Source organism: Leopardus geoffroyi, chromosome A2, assembly GCF_018350155.1.
Source record: "Leopardus geoffroyi isolate Oge1 chromosome A2, O.geoffroyi_Oge1_pat1.0, whole genome shotgun sequence".
NCBI lineage: Eukaryota > Metazoa > Chordata > Mammalia > Carnivora > Felidae > Leopardus > Leopardus geoffroyi.
In genome coordinates this window covers 144,598,175-144,612,485 of record NC_059331.1, presented here as the reverse complement: position 1 = coordinate 144,612,485, position 14,311 = coordinate 144,598,175, and the positions used below count along the sequence as shown (strand labels likewise).

The window sequence follows — 14,311 nt, the reverse complement described above, 5'->3', positions numbered from 1 at the left end:
CAGAAGGTGCTTTTCAGGAAGTGTGAGGAAACCCTAGACAGATAACCAGCAAGGATCAAATTACTCATATTAATCAGAAAGGGCTGGCTTAAAGCAGGGTAAGGAAAATGCCCTAGATGGGGAGAGCACTGGGCATCTTCCTCATAATCCCCAGCTGCACTGCTGCTGGGCAGCCAGCGAGTGCTGGCCCTCAGGATATGAGCCCTTGCCCTCAAAGGGTCTCTGTTGGCCAACGGCCATTTCCTCTGTAGGGAAAGCCCTACAGGGCTCATTTCCTACAAAACTCATGGAGAAAATCAGTGAAGAACATGGAGGAATTGACAACATCAAAGGAGAAAGGCAAGAGGAAATAATGGTGGTGATGGTGGTTTTTGCTTAAGCTTTGCTGGGATTCAAAGAACGGGCAGAGTAAACCACACTTGGAGACTAGCCCACACTCCTGGTTCCATTCATATGCTTTCTTATTCCCTGTGGTGGGAGTAGGGGAATAGAGGGCAGGGTCATCTTCCCAGGTAGAAAGAGTTCCAGTGCAAGGTGAGGAACTGTAATTTGCAAGGCCCTACCAATGTTTTACAGAAGAAGGCTAATAGACTACGGGTGACAGAATCACCTGGGTAATTTTTAAGATGCATATTCTTGGGCTTCACACTGGTCCTGATGAATCATATTTTCTAAAGGTTATCTCGGGACCCTCTTTTTAATAAATATCCCCTCCCCCTGAATTTTAATGTGCACAGTAACCATGAAGAGCCACTGCTCTAAGTAGCTAGGAGATGGAGAGGAACAGGAAGTGTGTGATTTACAGAATCATGAGGTAGAGGCTGTTATCCTCAGCAAAGGCCCCCTGGAATTGGGAAGGGAGTGGAATTTCCTCCACTGGAACCCCCGAAGTACTGTATCCTCAAGAACAAGGAGGGAGAGGCTGAGCTAGGGGAAGGCAGCGATGTGTGTGTGCGCGCTGGGGGGAAGGGGTTGGCTGTGCAGCCTTAGCGTTTTGAGCCTCCCCCTGTCATATTGTCCCTTTGTACCCAACAACCCAGCCTCCCCCCAAACGCCCGCTTCTAGGCTACAGACAACACTGTGTACAAACCACAGCAAATTTATTACTCAATATCCAGTGCCACATCATAGCACCACCCGGAGCCCTCACCTTCCCTCCCCATCTGGCCCCAAGGGTACACCCAAAATGGAAAAAACAAAAGTAAACCCAGATCCCTGCTCCTCCTCTGGAAAAAGGGGCCTTAGCCCTGGAGGTCCCTTCCACAGGCTCCAGCAGGCAGGAGAGTGGACCCCTCCGTGCCCGGAGAGCGAGGCTCCAGGCTCCAACGACAGAGAGAACATGCAGGCAGGAGCAGGAGCAGAGGCCTGTGTCTGTGGGAGAGGAGGAGTGGGAGGGAAGGGCACTGCCTGAGGAGTCCGGGAATCTGGTCATCCCGGGATGCACGCGGGAGCTTCCGGGCAGCAGGGGCCGGCCCCTGGTTTGCTAGCGCTTCGACAGCTCATGGGACAGCCAGTCCAGCCCATCATACAGGCCTGTGCCTTGGGTGGCACAGGTGGCCTGGACGTACCACTGTGGGGAGAAGGAAAGAAAGGTCAGTAGCAGGGACGACAAGGGGATACCTTTCCTTCTGGCCCCAGCCTGTGGCTCCCCCGGGAGAGACAGGACCCTCACCGTGCGGCTGCGCAAGTGCTGCAGCCCCAGCTTGTCGGTCAGCTCGCTCACGGGCATGGCATTGGGCATGTCCTGCTTGTTGGCAAACACCAGCAGCACCGCATCCCGCAGCTCGTCTTCCTGCAGCTGAGAGAGACGAAGGGGATGGAATCTGGAGCCCTAGCAGGGTCTCCAGGCTTCCTCTTCCCTGCTGTGGAGGGAGCCCCCCCTTCTACCTTCCAGCATACTTGTGGGGAAGAATGTAATATTGTGCAGTCTGCTGCTGAACACAAGACGCAGAGTCATAAGTCAGCTTGAGGCCATCTGGCCCAAAGTCCAGAGCCTTTTTCTAATGACTTGCCCTAGTCAAAGTGACAACATTTCCAAATGGAAAACCAAGAATGAAGAATGTAAGATGAAGTTTCTCTCCACGACATATAATCCTCCTTTCCCTGCCAACTTCTCAGAGGCAAAGCCATAAGAAATCAGTTTCCTGACAAGGAAAAAGTCAGTCCTATACTTTTCACCTGACTCAAATTCAAAACAGGGCGAGATACTCCTTGTGTTGGTGTCACAAAGAGAAACACGTTCAAGGCCTGTGAGGCATTTCCTGACTTTCACACTGGCACAGAGATCTCAGAGCTCTGCCTCCAAACCAGGGCTCAGTTCCCAGTGCTCTGGGGGCTCACCATCTTCTGGAGCTCATCAGCAGATTCCTGGACCCGCTCTCGGTCATTACTGTCCACTACGAAGATGAGGCCCTGGGTGGGAAGGAAGAAAGAAAGGGCGAGCAATTACTCCCACCTGGGACATACCCTAGTCTGGCTTTCTTCTTCCCATCTTTGTGTCCAAACCCTTCTCATCTAAACTTTCACAAGGCTCTGCAAACATCCTGGCACAAACTGGAGACACCCTGCCCAGGATACAGCCTCTGCCCTCAGGCAAGCAGTGTGGCTAGGAGAGGTGCAAGGGAACAGGGAAAGACTTGATGAGACTTAAATGAGGCAGTATGAGGGCGCCTGGCTGTTTCGGTCGGTAGTATGTGCGACTCTTGATCCTGGAGTTGAGTTGAAGCCCCACACTGGGGGTAAAGCTTACTTAAAAAAATAAAATAAAATAAAATAAATAGGGGCACCAGGGTAGCTTAGTTAGTTAAATGTCCACTCTTGATTTCTGCTCAGGTCATGATCTCACCGCTCCTGAGTTTGAGCCCCTTGTCTGGCTCTGCACTGATAGCACGGGTCCTGCTTGGGATTCTCTCTCTCAAAATAAATAAATAAACTTAAAAAAAAAAAAAAAGTAAATAAGACAGCATGGACCCAGAACCCTGCTTGTCAGGAGAGTGTAGGGTGGTTAAGTCTCAGAAGACTAATAATGCCAGTTCTGAAGGACGAGTAGAGGCAAGCCTACAAACACAGATAGAAGGAGGTAAAGGGTTTTTTTCCTGGCTTGGGGGCCCAGCCTAGGCCAAAATCTCAGTCTTTGCAGTCCTAACACCTTTTCTCGTGGGGTTGGAGAGCCCCATCCCCACCTGAGTGTTCTGGAAGTAGTGTCGCCACAGAGGCCGAATCTTGTCCTGGCCTCCCACGTCCCAGACTGTGAAACAAATGTTCTTGTATTCCACTGTTTCCACATTGAAACCTGGAGATAATTGGAAAAAAAAAAAAGAAAACAAAGTCCTGAAAGAAAGGAACTCACTAAATCTATGTAGAGTCATCAGAGACCTAAAACCAGGAAACGATCAAGTCTGCTGGGAACAGAACCCCAGAGGACCTGCAGTCCACAGACCAGGCGGGGCTAGGTCACATTCACCCAGCCTCAGCACTATCCAGCAAGTAAAGGTAACTGTGACCCACTTCTCAGGTAGCCGTGTCTAGTGTCAGGGTCAGCCCCTGCACAGAGATAAGGGCCTCAGGCAGAATCGCGAGCAGACTCAGAGAAGGCCTGCCGCCAGCCTCCCGCTCCTCCCGGCCTCGCCTCAGAACTCACCTATGGTGGGGATGGTGGTGACAATCTCCCCCAACTTCAGTTTGTACAGGATTGTGGTCTTGCCAGCTGCATCCAAGCCAACTGCAAAGGAGAGGGGCAGAGGGCTGGAGACGGGAGCGAGGGAGCCCTCTAGAGACCAGGGAAGGGGAGAGGCCAGGACAGCCGATGGAGACGGGGGCGGAGAGCCCCTGCGCCTGCAGGTGCGCGCTGTTATCTGCCTTCGAGGCCTTGAGGGCGGTCTGATGGTGAACACCAACTCCAGCCCCAAAGCGGGCGAGGGGCTGAAGAGGGCTAGTGGGTAAAGGGCCTAAGAGGAGGGCCACGCTCCTTTTAAAAGTCGTCTCCAAGGGCGGAATCCTCCCTTCTTACCAGCCGGGCTGGGGCGTAGGGAGCTTCACCCCACCCAGGCCCGCAGCTCCCAAGCTCAGGCCCCGGGGTCGGCGCTGCAGACCGCGAGCCGCCCGAGAACAGTGACCCCAGCGGGGGTTGGGGGTGGTTAGGAGGTGGGTGACTCAGGGTCAGAGACCAGGCTGAGCCGGGATCGGAGGGATGCGGGGGCGGGAGGACTCCGCGGGGGCCGACGCTCCGGTCCGGGCCGCGCGCGCTTGATCTGCCTCACCCATGAGGATCCGCATCTGCTTCTTCCCGAAGATCCGCGAAAAGAGCGCGGACACGGTGAGGCCCATGGCGGGGCCGGGGGAGGGGGTGCGGGCACGGACGCGGGGTGCGGGCTGGAACCGGCCGGCTGCTGGGGGATGGGGCGCAGCAGCAGAAGGAGGAGGCTCCGCCGCCGCCTCCGCGCGTCCCGGCCCGCCCTACGTCATCGCGGGCCCGCCCCCGCCAGGGCCCCGCCCCCTCCCCGCCCCTTCCCCACCCCCACGCTACCTCTCCGGCAAATTCTGAAGCTGAGCGAGTCTCCGCATCCTTGCTGAATCCGGCGCCGGCTTTAAAGAGTGAGGGGTCTGGGTCTCTCCGTTTCAAGAGCGCTGGCAGGTCTATGGCTGCTTCACCGGCAGCCCGAGCGGGGTCGAGGAAAGTCTACAGTGCTCCACACGGCCCCCGACCCCTAGCTTAACTGGCCGGCCTTTCGGCTTTGGTTTGTCGCGTCCAGCCCACCCTGCGCTCCGGTGTAGCTTTTGCGAACTAGCATTATCGACTGTATGCACCACCCTCCGAGGGGAGCGGAAGGTCGGTGCAAGTATCTTATTCCTCTATTTGGCCCTCTCAGCGCCCAGAGAGAGGCTTTGAGCGTGGCAGGTGGTTCAAGTGACCCTAGAATCTCGAGAGGAGTGCGCCGGAGGTGGAAAAAGAAGGTGCCCTAGTGCTAGCTGGACTTCTTGGTTTTCCAATCAGCAGAACCTTCTCCTGCGTGCTGGAGAACTCCACCTTCGCCTCCATGGTTCCAGACACAACACCTTTCAGTTGATCCACGCAGCTTTTCTGAAGCTTCTTTACTTTCCCACAGACCTGAGAACCGGGATTTTTAATGTACACCTATCCAGGATTTTATGAGACTCTTGTGGCCCTAGACTCCAAGAGCTTCAGAAGTAATTTCCCCACTCAGCAACAGAGGGGAAATAGCAGGAAAGGAATTTAAGTTTCTTCTATGAGAGAGGCTGGGTCAGTGCCTGGCACATAATATATGCTTAGCAAATATGATACTTGCTGGTTTGAACGGACTAAAAGGATGCTCACTGGAGCAAGGACAAGCGATTTGAAACTGGATTGCCAGTTGGCTTCTGGAATCAATTGCTTATGAACTGGACATGGTGAGGTGAGCTGAGAATCAGAGAACCTTCATTAATTCACCTATTCCACAAATATTGAATGCCTACTATGTACCATTGTTCCAGGTCTCAGTTCAAATCTCAACCCCCGCGCCCCCCTTTTGAGGGTTTGGCTTCAACAATCCTCATAACTTGTTATTTTCTGGAAAAGGAGACCAATATCTGCCCTATCTCATGAGGTGATGGTGAATATTAAAATTATGAGACTATCTGAATGTTCTGTATGTTTCAGGTGGATGTTATCTGGGCCACTAAGAAATTGGGTCTGAAAATACCTCCAGGGTCTGTCCCAAACTGACCTGAAAAGTCTGTAAAGAGAATACACTTTGGGCACCAGGTAGGAGTGAGTCTAAGACTTTCCTTTACTCTTTAGCCATATACTTGCATTCCTAAGAAGGCTTTTTACAAGGTTGAAGAGTGCATTTAAAAGAGTTCCAATATAATAACACAACTAGAACTGACTGAGTCAGGTCAGTTTTACATCTTGAACTTACTTACTTATTTATTTATGAGGGGGTAGGGGCAGAGAGAGAGGAAGAGAGAGAATCCCAAGAAGGCTCTGCATTGTCAGCACAGAGACTGATGCAGAGCTTGATCTCACCAATAGTGAGATCTTGACCGGAGCTGAAATCAGGAATCAGATGATTAGCCGACTGAGGCACCCCAATCTTTAGCTCTTTTAATTAGACTTTTTTTTCCATCCCTGTTGTCATTACCCTATTTCACTATCATCTCTTCCTCAGGATAGAAATAGCCTCCTTACCAGTCTCCTGCCCCTTGGTATCTTTACCCCGTCATACAAGTCTTGATGATGCTACTCAATATTAAAATCCTTTAGTGTCTTAGCACTCAAGATAAAAATTGAAATGGCTTGGGGTGCCTGGGTGGCTCAGTCGGTTGAGTGTCTGACTTCGGCTCAGGTAATGATCTCAGAGTTTGTGGGTGCGAGGCCCATGTGTGGCTCTGCTCTGACAGCTTAGAGCCTGGAGCCTGCTTCAGATTCTGTGTCTCCCTCTGCCTCTTTGTCCCTCCACTGCTTGTTCTCTCTCTTTCTCTCAAAAAGTAAATAAACATTAAAAAAGTTAAAACATAAAAAAAATGCCTTAATTTAGGTACCTATCCATTGGGCCAGCCCCATCTATTGCCACCTCCTTCACCCTAAGCTATGGCCATGAAGTGATTCTCAATGCTTCCTGGGTGAGCCAGGCTTTCTCATGCCCTAGGAGTCCTTGCAATCATTTCCCTCTGCCTGGAATGCTTGTTTCCCTCATCTTTAGTCAGATCACTACACATGCTTCAACAACCCAAGTATTTTCCCTGAGAACCTTCTCTTCTTCCTCTAGACAGGCCTCCCTCCTAACTCCCATACCACTTTGAATAAACCCAAACATACAGTCATGAGAGCAGGACTTGTGTTTGCTCCTCTGGTTTTTCATTAGATGGGGGATCCGTGAGGGCAGAACCTTGTCTCTTCATGGTAATCACCAGGAGCAGCGCTTGGTATGTTGGGAGTTGGACAGATATAGATAGAATTCCTAGCTGTGTGACCTTGGGCATGCTATTTAGCCTCTGTGTCTCATGTTTGCACCCACTGAGCAGAACAATTTTAAGGGCTAAATACCAAAACTCTTGTGAAGGTCCTGAAATATACTTGGCACATAGGATGGAGGTCTTGGCTATAGGGTGCCGTCTACATGTATTTGTTGAATCAACACAACAGAACTCAGGAAGGGTGATAATAATTATACTAGATGCCTAGGAGTTGCCAAAACTGTCCCGTCAAGGGTTGAAGTTTTCGTGTTCTAAAAGGGAGTCTTAATTGTTGATCTTTAGAGACAAAGGTGCTGAGCCGCAAATGCGGGGACGCGTCGCTCATCCGGGTGTTTGGTAAGGACTTAGTGCCATGTTGCCCACTCTCTCTCGCTCATCGTAACCCTAGGGGTACTCCACCAAACCATAATCACTCCCGAGTTTTTGACTTCGCGGGCCCTGCGTTCAAAGCGCAGCTACGCTCTGTACCGGCTCTCTCCCACTCCCCCGGCGAAATAGCCCCACCCACCTCGCGCCCACTAGGGGCGGAACCTGATGCGTCGCGGTGTCGTCACTTCCAGCGGACCCGGAAGCGTCGTTCTCGGGCAGCTCTGCTTAGGAAGTCTTGATGGGGTTACGTTCGGTTTAAACTCTTGGCCGATCGTGGGCTGAGGGCCGTCTGGGACTGCTGTGACCCGGGCAAGCAAGGAGCTCGGAGCAGCCTCTGAGACAGTACAGGCGAGCCCTCGCCGTGTGCTGCTCTCGTCCCGGCGTCGCCCCGCCTCTAAGGTAGGACCCGCCCCCGCCCTCGGTGCCTGGGACCTGGCGGGCGCTTCTGCTAGGCTGCACGGTACCCGGCATCCGGTCTCGGACAGCTAGGAGGAGCGGGCGTGCGGCTGTGGGGACAAGTCTCTTTTTGTAGTTTACTGTCCCCGCCAGGGTCTTCGCGACCCTCTTCTGAGCTGCCAGAACGCTGACGTCGAGTAACCCGTTCTGAACATGGAGAAGTTTGGGATGAATTTCGGGGGCGGACCGAGCAAGAAGGACCTGTTGGAAACCATTGAGACGCAGAAGAAGCAGCTTCTCCAGTACCAGGCACGTCTCAAGGATGTGGTCCGTGCCTATAAAAGCTTACTGAAAGAGAAGGAGGCTCTAGAGGCCAGCATTAAGGTGCTGTCGGTATCCCATGAGGCGGATGTGGGCCTCACAGGTGTCCAGCCTCCAGGTCTCACTTTTCCTGACTCTGTAGATGACCGATGCTCCACTCACAGCGAGGATAGCGCTGGGACCGCCACCAGCTTGGATACTGCGGCCAGTCTCACCAGCACCAAGGGTGAGTTTGGGGTAGAGGATGACAGACTGGCTCGTGGACCACCACCTCCAAAGTCTGAAGAGGCCAACGGGTCGGAGAGTGGCGTCAGCAGTAGCAGTGGGGATGGACCGTCTGGGGGTGGGGAAGTGGACAAACGACTGCACCAGCTGAAGACTCAGTTGGCTACTTTGACCAGCTCTTTGGCTACAGTCACCCAGGAGAAGTCTCGCATGGAAGCGTCTTACCTGGCAGACAAGAAGAAGATGAAACAGGACTTAGAGGATGCCAGTAAAAAGGCAGAGGAGGAGAGGGGCCGTCTGGAGGGAGAATTGAAGGGGCTGCAGGACCAGATCGCAGAAACCAAAGCCCGGCTTATCACCCAGCAGCATGATCGGGCCCAAGAGCAGAGTGATCATGCCTTGATGCTTCGTGAGCTCCAGAAACTGTTGCAGGAGGAGAGGACCCAGCGCCAGGACTTGGAGCTTCGGCTAGAAGAGACCCGAGAAGCCCTGGCGGGGCGGGCATATGCAGCTGGTCAGATGGAAGGGTTCGAACTGCAGACCAAGCAGCTGACCCGTGAGGTGGAGGACTTGAAAGGTGAGCTGCAGGCTCTTCGAGATGAGAAGAATCGGCCTGACCCTCGGCTGCAGGAGCTTCAGGAAGAGGCCGCCTTCCTGAAGAGCCATTTCCAGGCTCAGTTGCAGCAGGAAATGAGGAAGGTAATTATTGCTCCAAACATTAGTCAGTTAGCCTGGAGTAGGAAATATTAGGGTATTTTCCTCTTTGGTAATTAGAACCAAGGGGCTGTGCTGTCAGGTTTTGATGCCATTCAGAAGGTTCCACCTTGAGCCCTGGGACATCTGTTCTGTGTGGTGTTGACGGTGTCCACAGAATGTGCTTCCAACAGGATGTGGGGTTTCTCAGTGTAGGCTGGTTTGGAGCCAGACATCTCTGAACCTCTGGGCATTGGCGTCTTCCCAGCCCTGCTCTGTGAAGCAGTGTCGTGGCAGCCATGCAGTGAAAGGTAGTGTGTCTACCATAGGTATATGCCTATATTTAGATAGGCCGTGGTGTATGCCTATAGGGAGGCGGGCGGGGGGGTGGGGCAAAAGGAATTTTTGCAGAAGTCACCTCTTGTAATTGCTTCCGGTCAATTTGCCTCTTCTGGAAAGGTGTGCCATTTTACAGTGCTCCTTTCAGTGTGGAGACAGAGAGAGAAATCCAACTGAGTTTTGAACTGCGGGAATATTGGGAGAGGAAAAGAATGTCCTGTAATTTCTTAGTAGGATCTGGGGAAGCAGATGATAAACAAAAGTCACACACTTCATATGCGAGCTTGGTGTATGATGGGGGAAAGTGGAGGCACTAAAGCAGAACAACAGCAGATACACACAGGTTCTTAATACTGTTTGGTTTATTGTTGGGGTGAGCACTGGGTGTTGTATGGAAACCAATTTGACAGCAAATTATATTAAAAAAAATACCGTTTGGTGGAATATATCTCTGGCAGCAGAACCCAGGCAGGTTATAGGAACTTTGGTTAGCTTCTGCATCAACAGAAAAATCCCCGGTTCCCATTCTTGCCAGGCCATCCCCATCCTATGACCCTTTTGCTCCCTTCTCTTGCTTTCTCAAAGATTGCCGTAGGGCTTTGTGACTTTTCTGGATGCGTTTCCATCTGCTCCGTTGTTTTCCAGACAGCCCTTGCAGAAGATCAACTACGCCAGCAATCTCAGGTGGAAGAACAGAGGGTGGCGGCCCTGGAGAATCAAATATCCGAGGTGTCGGAACTGCTGGGCACCTATGAGAAAGCCAAGCAGAAGGACCAGCTGGCCATCCAGAAGCTAAAGGAGCGCATTCTGCAGCTGGACCTGGAGAACAAGACCCTGGCTCTGGCAGCCTCCAGCCGGTCCCCTCTTGACAGCCATGGAGAGGAGTCCAGTCTGGATGTCAATGTCCTGAAGGATAAGATGGAGAAGCTGAAGAGGCTGCTGCAGGTTGCAGCCAGGAAAAGCCAGGTGACCCTGGATGTGGAGAAGCTCTGTGACCTGGAGATAATGCCCAGCTCAGAGGCTGCCGACGGGGAGAAGGCCTCTGTGCTCTACTACCAACAGGAGCTGAAACAGCTGAAGGAGGAGTTCGAGAGGTACAAGATGAGGGCCCAGGTCGTCCTCAAGAGCAAGAACACCAAAGACGGTAATCTGGCCAAGGAGCTGGAGGAAGCCCAGGAACAGCTTGCGGAACTGAAGGAGAAGTATATCTCCCTGCGGCTGTCCTGCGAGGAGCTCGAGCGCCAGCACCAGCAGGAGGCTGAGGACTGGAAGCAGGAGCTGGCCCGGCTGCAGCACCTCCACCGGCAGGAGCTGGAGCGCAGCCAGCTGGACTTCCGGGACCGCACGCTGAAGCTGGAGGAGGAGCTGCACAAGCAGCGGGACCGGGCCCTGGCCGTGCTGGCCGAGAAGGACTTGGAGCTGGAGCAGCTGCGCTCTGTGGCCTTGTCCTGCGGGCTGCCAGGGCGCAGGAGCCCCGTGGGTGGCGGGGGGCCCGGGGACCCGGCTGACGCGTCTTCCCCAGACAGCCTGACCCAGGCGCTGCAGCTGGCTGCGGCCAACGAGCCCACTTTCTTCCTGTATGCCGAGCAGTTGGCCCGCAAGGAGGTGGAGATCACATCGCTGAGGAAGCAGAGACACAGGCTGGAGGTCGAGGTGCATCAGCTGCAGGACCGGCTGCTGGAGGAGGGGGAGCGCCATCGCGAGGAGGTTGGAGCGCTGCAGAGCCACATCGAGAAGAATATCAGGGACCAGAGTAGGGAGGGAGCCAACCTGGAGTACCTCAAAAACATCATCTACCGCTTCCTGACCTTGCCTGACACCTTGGGCCGCCAGCAGACGCTAACGGCCATCCTGACTATCTTGCATTTCAGTCCAGAGGAGAAACAAGTGATAATGCGTCTCCCAACCAGTGGTAGCTGGTGGCCTTCTGGCAAGAGATGATGCCATTTTCACTGACTCCTGAAATTTCTGTGCCTCTTACGTGGGAAGGGACAGACTGGTTTCTACTGCCTCTTCTCTTACATTATCATTTTTTTCTTCACTGTGTATTGAAATGGGAGAGTCTTAATTGTGGGACGGGATTTTTCTGCCAAATGCCATTAATGCCACATTATCCTGGGGCCCTAGAGATACTGGAAGAGTCCCAACATCTTGGGGTGGTGTGTTTGTGAGGGGAAGAGGGGGCGAGAGATGAAGGTTGAGAAGTGCCAAAGTTGGGGAAGTGGTGAGAATCTTTTAAAATAAGACTTTTTGTTTGAGTATTATGCTCCTAGCGCAGAACCAGGAGTAAATGTGACTCCAAAGGGAGTTCAGTTATTTCTAAACACTCTCGGGACCAGCCGTTTACTCCGCATCTCATCACAATCTGAGTCTGGTCCACCGCTGCCCCAATTTTCTGGGGACGTAAATCCAGGCTGGAGAGGGATCAAGAAGTTTCAGATAGTGACAGATTGTCCACTATTATCCACACATTCTTCAGTCCTGGAACTGGGAGGCTTGGTCTAGTTGGGACTGGATAACGACCTAATCTGGACAAAACACATCACTGTGACCATCCTGTAGGGGGCGCTGAGCACCATTTCAGTCTTCGGGATTTCCTGAGTAGCCTGCTTTTGGCCTGGATAGGGATATGTTAGGTCTCTCACATTTGACCCTGCCTTAACCTGTCTGCCTAAGAGTGGGCTGAGATGAATGACTTTGCTGTCTTTTCCTCAGCGTCGAACTTTGATTAAGAAAAAAACTTGAGCTTCTTATGAGAGGGGTCAGAGTGGGAAACTCTGACCCTGTCTGGATGCAAAGAAATAGGTCAGAGATTTACAACCTCCCCCCTCCCCAGCTGTTTCTGCCCTTGTAGGACAGGGAAGAGGAGGGGGATTTGCTGATTCCAGAAGATTGCTGTGACTCTCACAGGAAAGTGGTGGAAATTCAGCCAAGGGCCCGGAGTGCTTGCTGCCCCGTGGATAGCATTCTGGCTAAGTCTCCATGTCCCTGCAGCCAGGGTGTTCATGGGTTACTGTCACCAGGGTATTTTGCCTTTAGGGGTTAATATAGTTACAGTACACAATCCTTGTCTTTCCTACATGCGTCACTATAATTTTCCCTCCTTCCTGCAATTTTTTATATTTGGTCTTGTGTAAGTAGGTTTATTCTGCACTTCAGGAAAGGGGGCTTCAGGCATCTGGAAAGGGGGAACTCAGAAAAGTTGGGTTCAAACAGTATCAGCTCCCCTATTTTTTCCTTTCCCCATCTTCTCTTGCTGGTTATAGAGATCTTTGGACCCCAAAGACCGGTGCTTTGCCACTGACTGGACTAATGTATATCCTTCTGTTATGTCATCATAGAGATCTGCTTTGTGAGGGTTTGGGATGCAGGAGACTTTGATGAAATGTTCTCATTGGGAGGCTGGGTGACCTGCACTATCTATAAACAGCAGACTTAATGAAACAGATGCAATGTGTCCAAGTGATAAACTGTGGAATCATTAAATCTGAACAACCTGACCTGTGTGCTTTCTTAATGGTATACACACACACACACACACACACACACACACACACACACACACAGTGAATGTAAATAGTGAATGAAAAGGATGGAAATAACATGTCTCTATGCTTTACCTCAATTACAAAACACATTTTTTAGCCTGGAATTACGGGTGTTTGTGTGTAAGCAGCCACACTGGAAAAAGCTTTTTCATGGGTTTAGTGGGCAGGCTTAAAGCTTCCATAATTGCTGCTTGAAACTTTTTAGAGTTAATCCGTTTATTGAACGCTTTATTATGCTTCAAGTTAGGGTTCATGGTATCCTGGGAACGTTTCTCAGGATTGCAAACTAAAGTAAATCATCATCGTCATCTTTTAATTGATCCCCTTAAATGTAGCCTATATTCTGGTTGCTCTCTCTGGTGGTTTTGGACAGCATAGAAAGATCCATAGTCCCAGCTGCTTTCCTAGGACTAGTAATTCTGGGGCTTTTGACTTTTGAGTAGATACCACATGGAGAAAGAAGCAAGTCAAGTTTTGATTAATAATTAAAAAATAATTTTTTTAATGTTTATTCATTTTTGAGAGACAGAGCACAGTAGTGTGGGTCAGAGAGAGAGGATCTGGAGATCCTCTGAAGAGAATCTGAAGCAAGGTCCAGGCTCTGAGCTGTCAGCACAGAGCCTGATGCGAGGCTCGAACTCACGAACCGTGAGATCATGACCTGAGCTGAAGTCGGACGCTTAACCAACTGAGTCACCCAGGCGCCCCTCTGATTAATAATTTTTAAAGTATTAATATTCATAAGCCTGTAAATGCTCCCAACTGAAATGGAAAAAGCTTGCTCCCTTCCTACCCTTAAGAAGAAGTTCATTGTCTTCCCACATTTTCCTCCCAAATATGTTTTCCAATTACTTGACTGGTTTTCTGGTGCTAGATACTCTAAGGAAAGGGAGAGAGAAAAAGAACTGAGATCAGATACAGAGAAAAATGAGTTTTCTCTTGGTCTCAGTTCCAGAATATCGGTGCACGAGGTGTGTCAATAAAGTAAGGAGACAACCTTACTTTCATTTATTATCACACAAATCAGGAGGATTGCTGAGAATAGATGCAGGGAGAAGGGCAGGAAGGCAAGTTGATGATTCTAAGGCTTTCTGCTTTCCTTTTTTTTCCTCTTCTCTTGTTGGGTACCTCCCCTCTGGGAAAAAAATCGCCATATAATCACGCCCTGGATGTAAGTCCCCCTCTCTTACCCAGTACTCTAAGGCTCTTGGCCTTGTCTTGAGAAGCTGCCACTATAGGGTTGTGTTTGCTCACTCTCGCCAACTGCCAGCACCACGTCGAGCCATTGACCCCTGTTACGCCACACACGTGTTGTTATCCTCCATTTTACAGATCAGGAGAGTGGCTGAGATATTAAATTTGTCCAAGACAATGTAAATGGCGGATGCCTGAACCAGGTCAGGTTACCCAATGCCTATTTAATCTGGGTGTGTTCCTGTCTT

General features: G+C 51.4%; 2 protein-coding genes and 1 long non-coding RNA gene across 4 annotated transcripts in view; 2 read left to right on the top strand and 1 right to left on the bottom strand.

The window, feature by feature from the left end:
- Positions 1–1,083: 1,083 nt before the first annotated feature.
- ARF5 (ADP ribosylation factor 5) lies at positions 1,084–4,452 on the bottom strand. Its single transcript, XM_045495516.1, has 6 exons — positions 4,260–4,452; positions 3,641–3,721; positions 3,183–3,292; positions 2,341–2,412; positions 1,673–1,798; positions 1,084–1,570 (listed from the first exon to the last, which is right to left on the bottom strand). Exons 1-6 carry the CDS (start codon positions 4,324–4,326, stop codon positions 1,484–1,486), a joined length of 543 nt encoding a protein of 180 aa, XP_045351472.1. The 5' UTR covers positions 4,327–4,452; the 3' UTR covers positions 1,084–1,483.
- A 1,208-nt stretch (positions 4,453–5,660) lies between these two features.
- LOC123606811 overlaps positions 5,661–14,311 on the top strand; it is a 59,216-nt gene continuing 50,565 nt past the window's right edge. For both annotated transcript variants that reach the window (XR_006716507.1, XR_006716506.1), the window contains exon 1: positions 5,661–5,764. This is a non-coding gene — a long non-coding RNA (uncharacterized LOC123606811). The remainder of the gene's footprint in view (positions 5,765–14,311) is intronic.
- Positions 7,519–12,821, top strand: GCC1 (GRIP and coiled-coil domain containing 1). Its single transcript, XM_045495505.1, has 2 exons — positions 7,519–8,988; positions 9,967–12,821. Exons 1-2 carry the CDS (start codon positions 7,957–7,959, stop codon positions 11,260–11,262), a joined length of 2,328 nt encoding a protein of 775 aa, XP_045351461.1. The 5' UTR covers positions 7,519–7,956; the 3' UTR covers positions 11,263–12,821.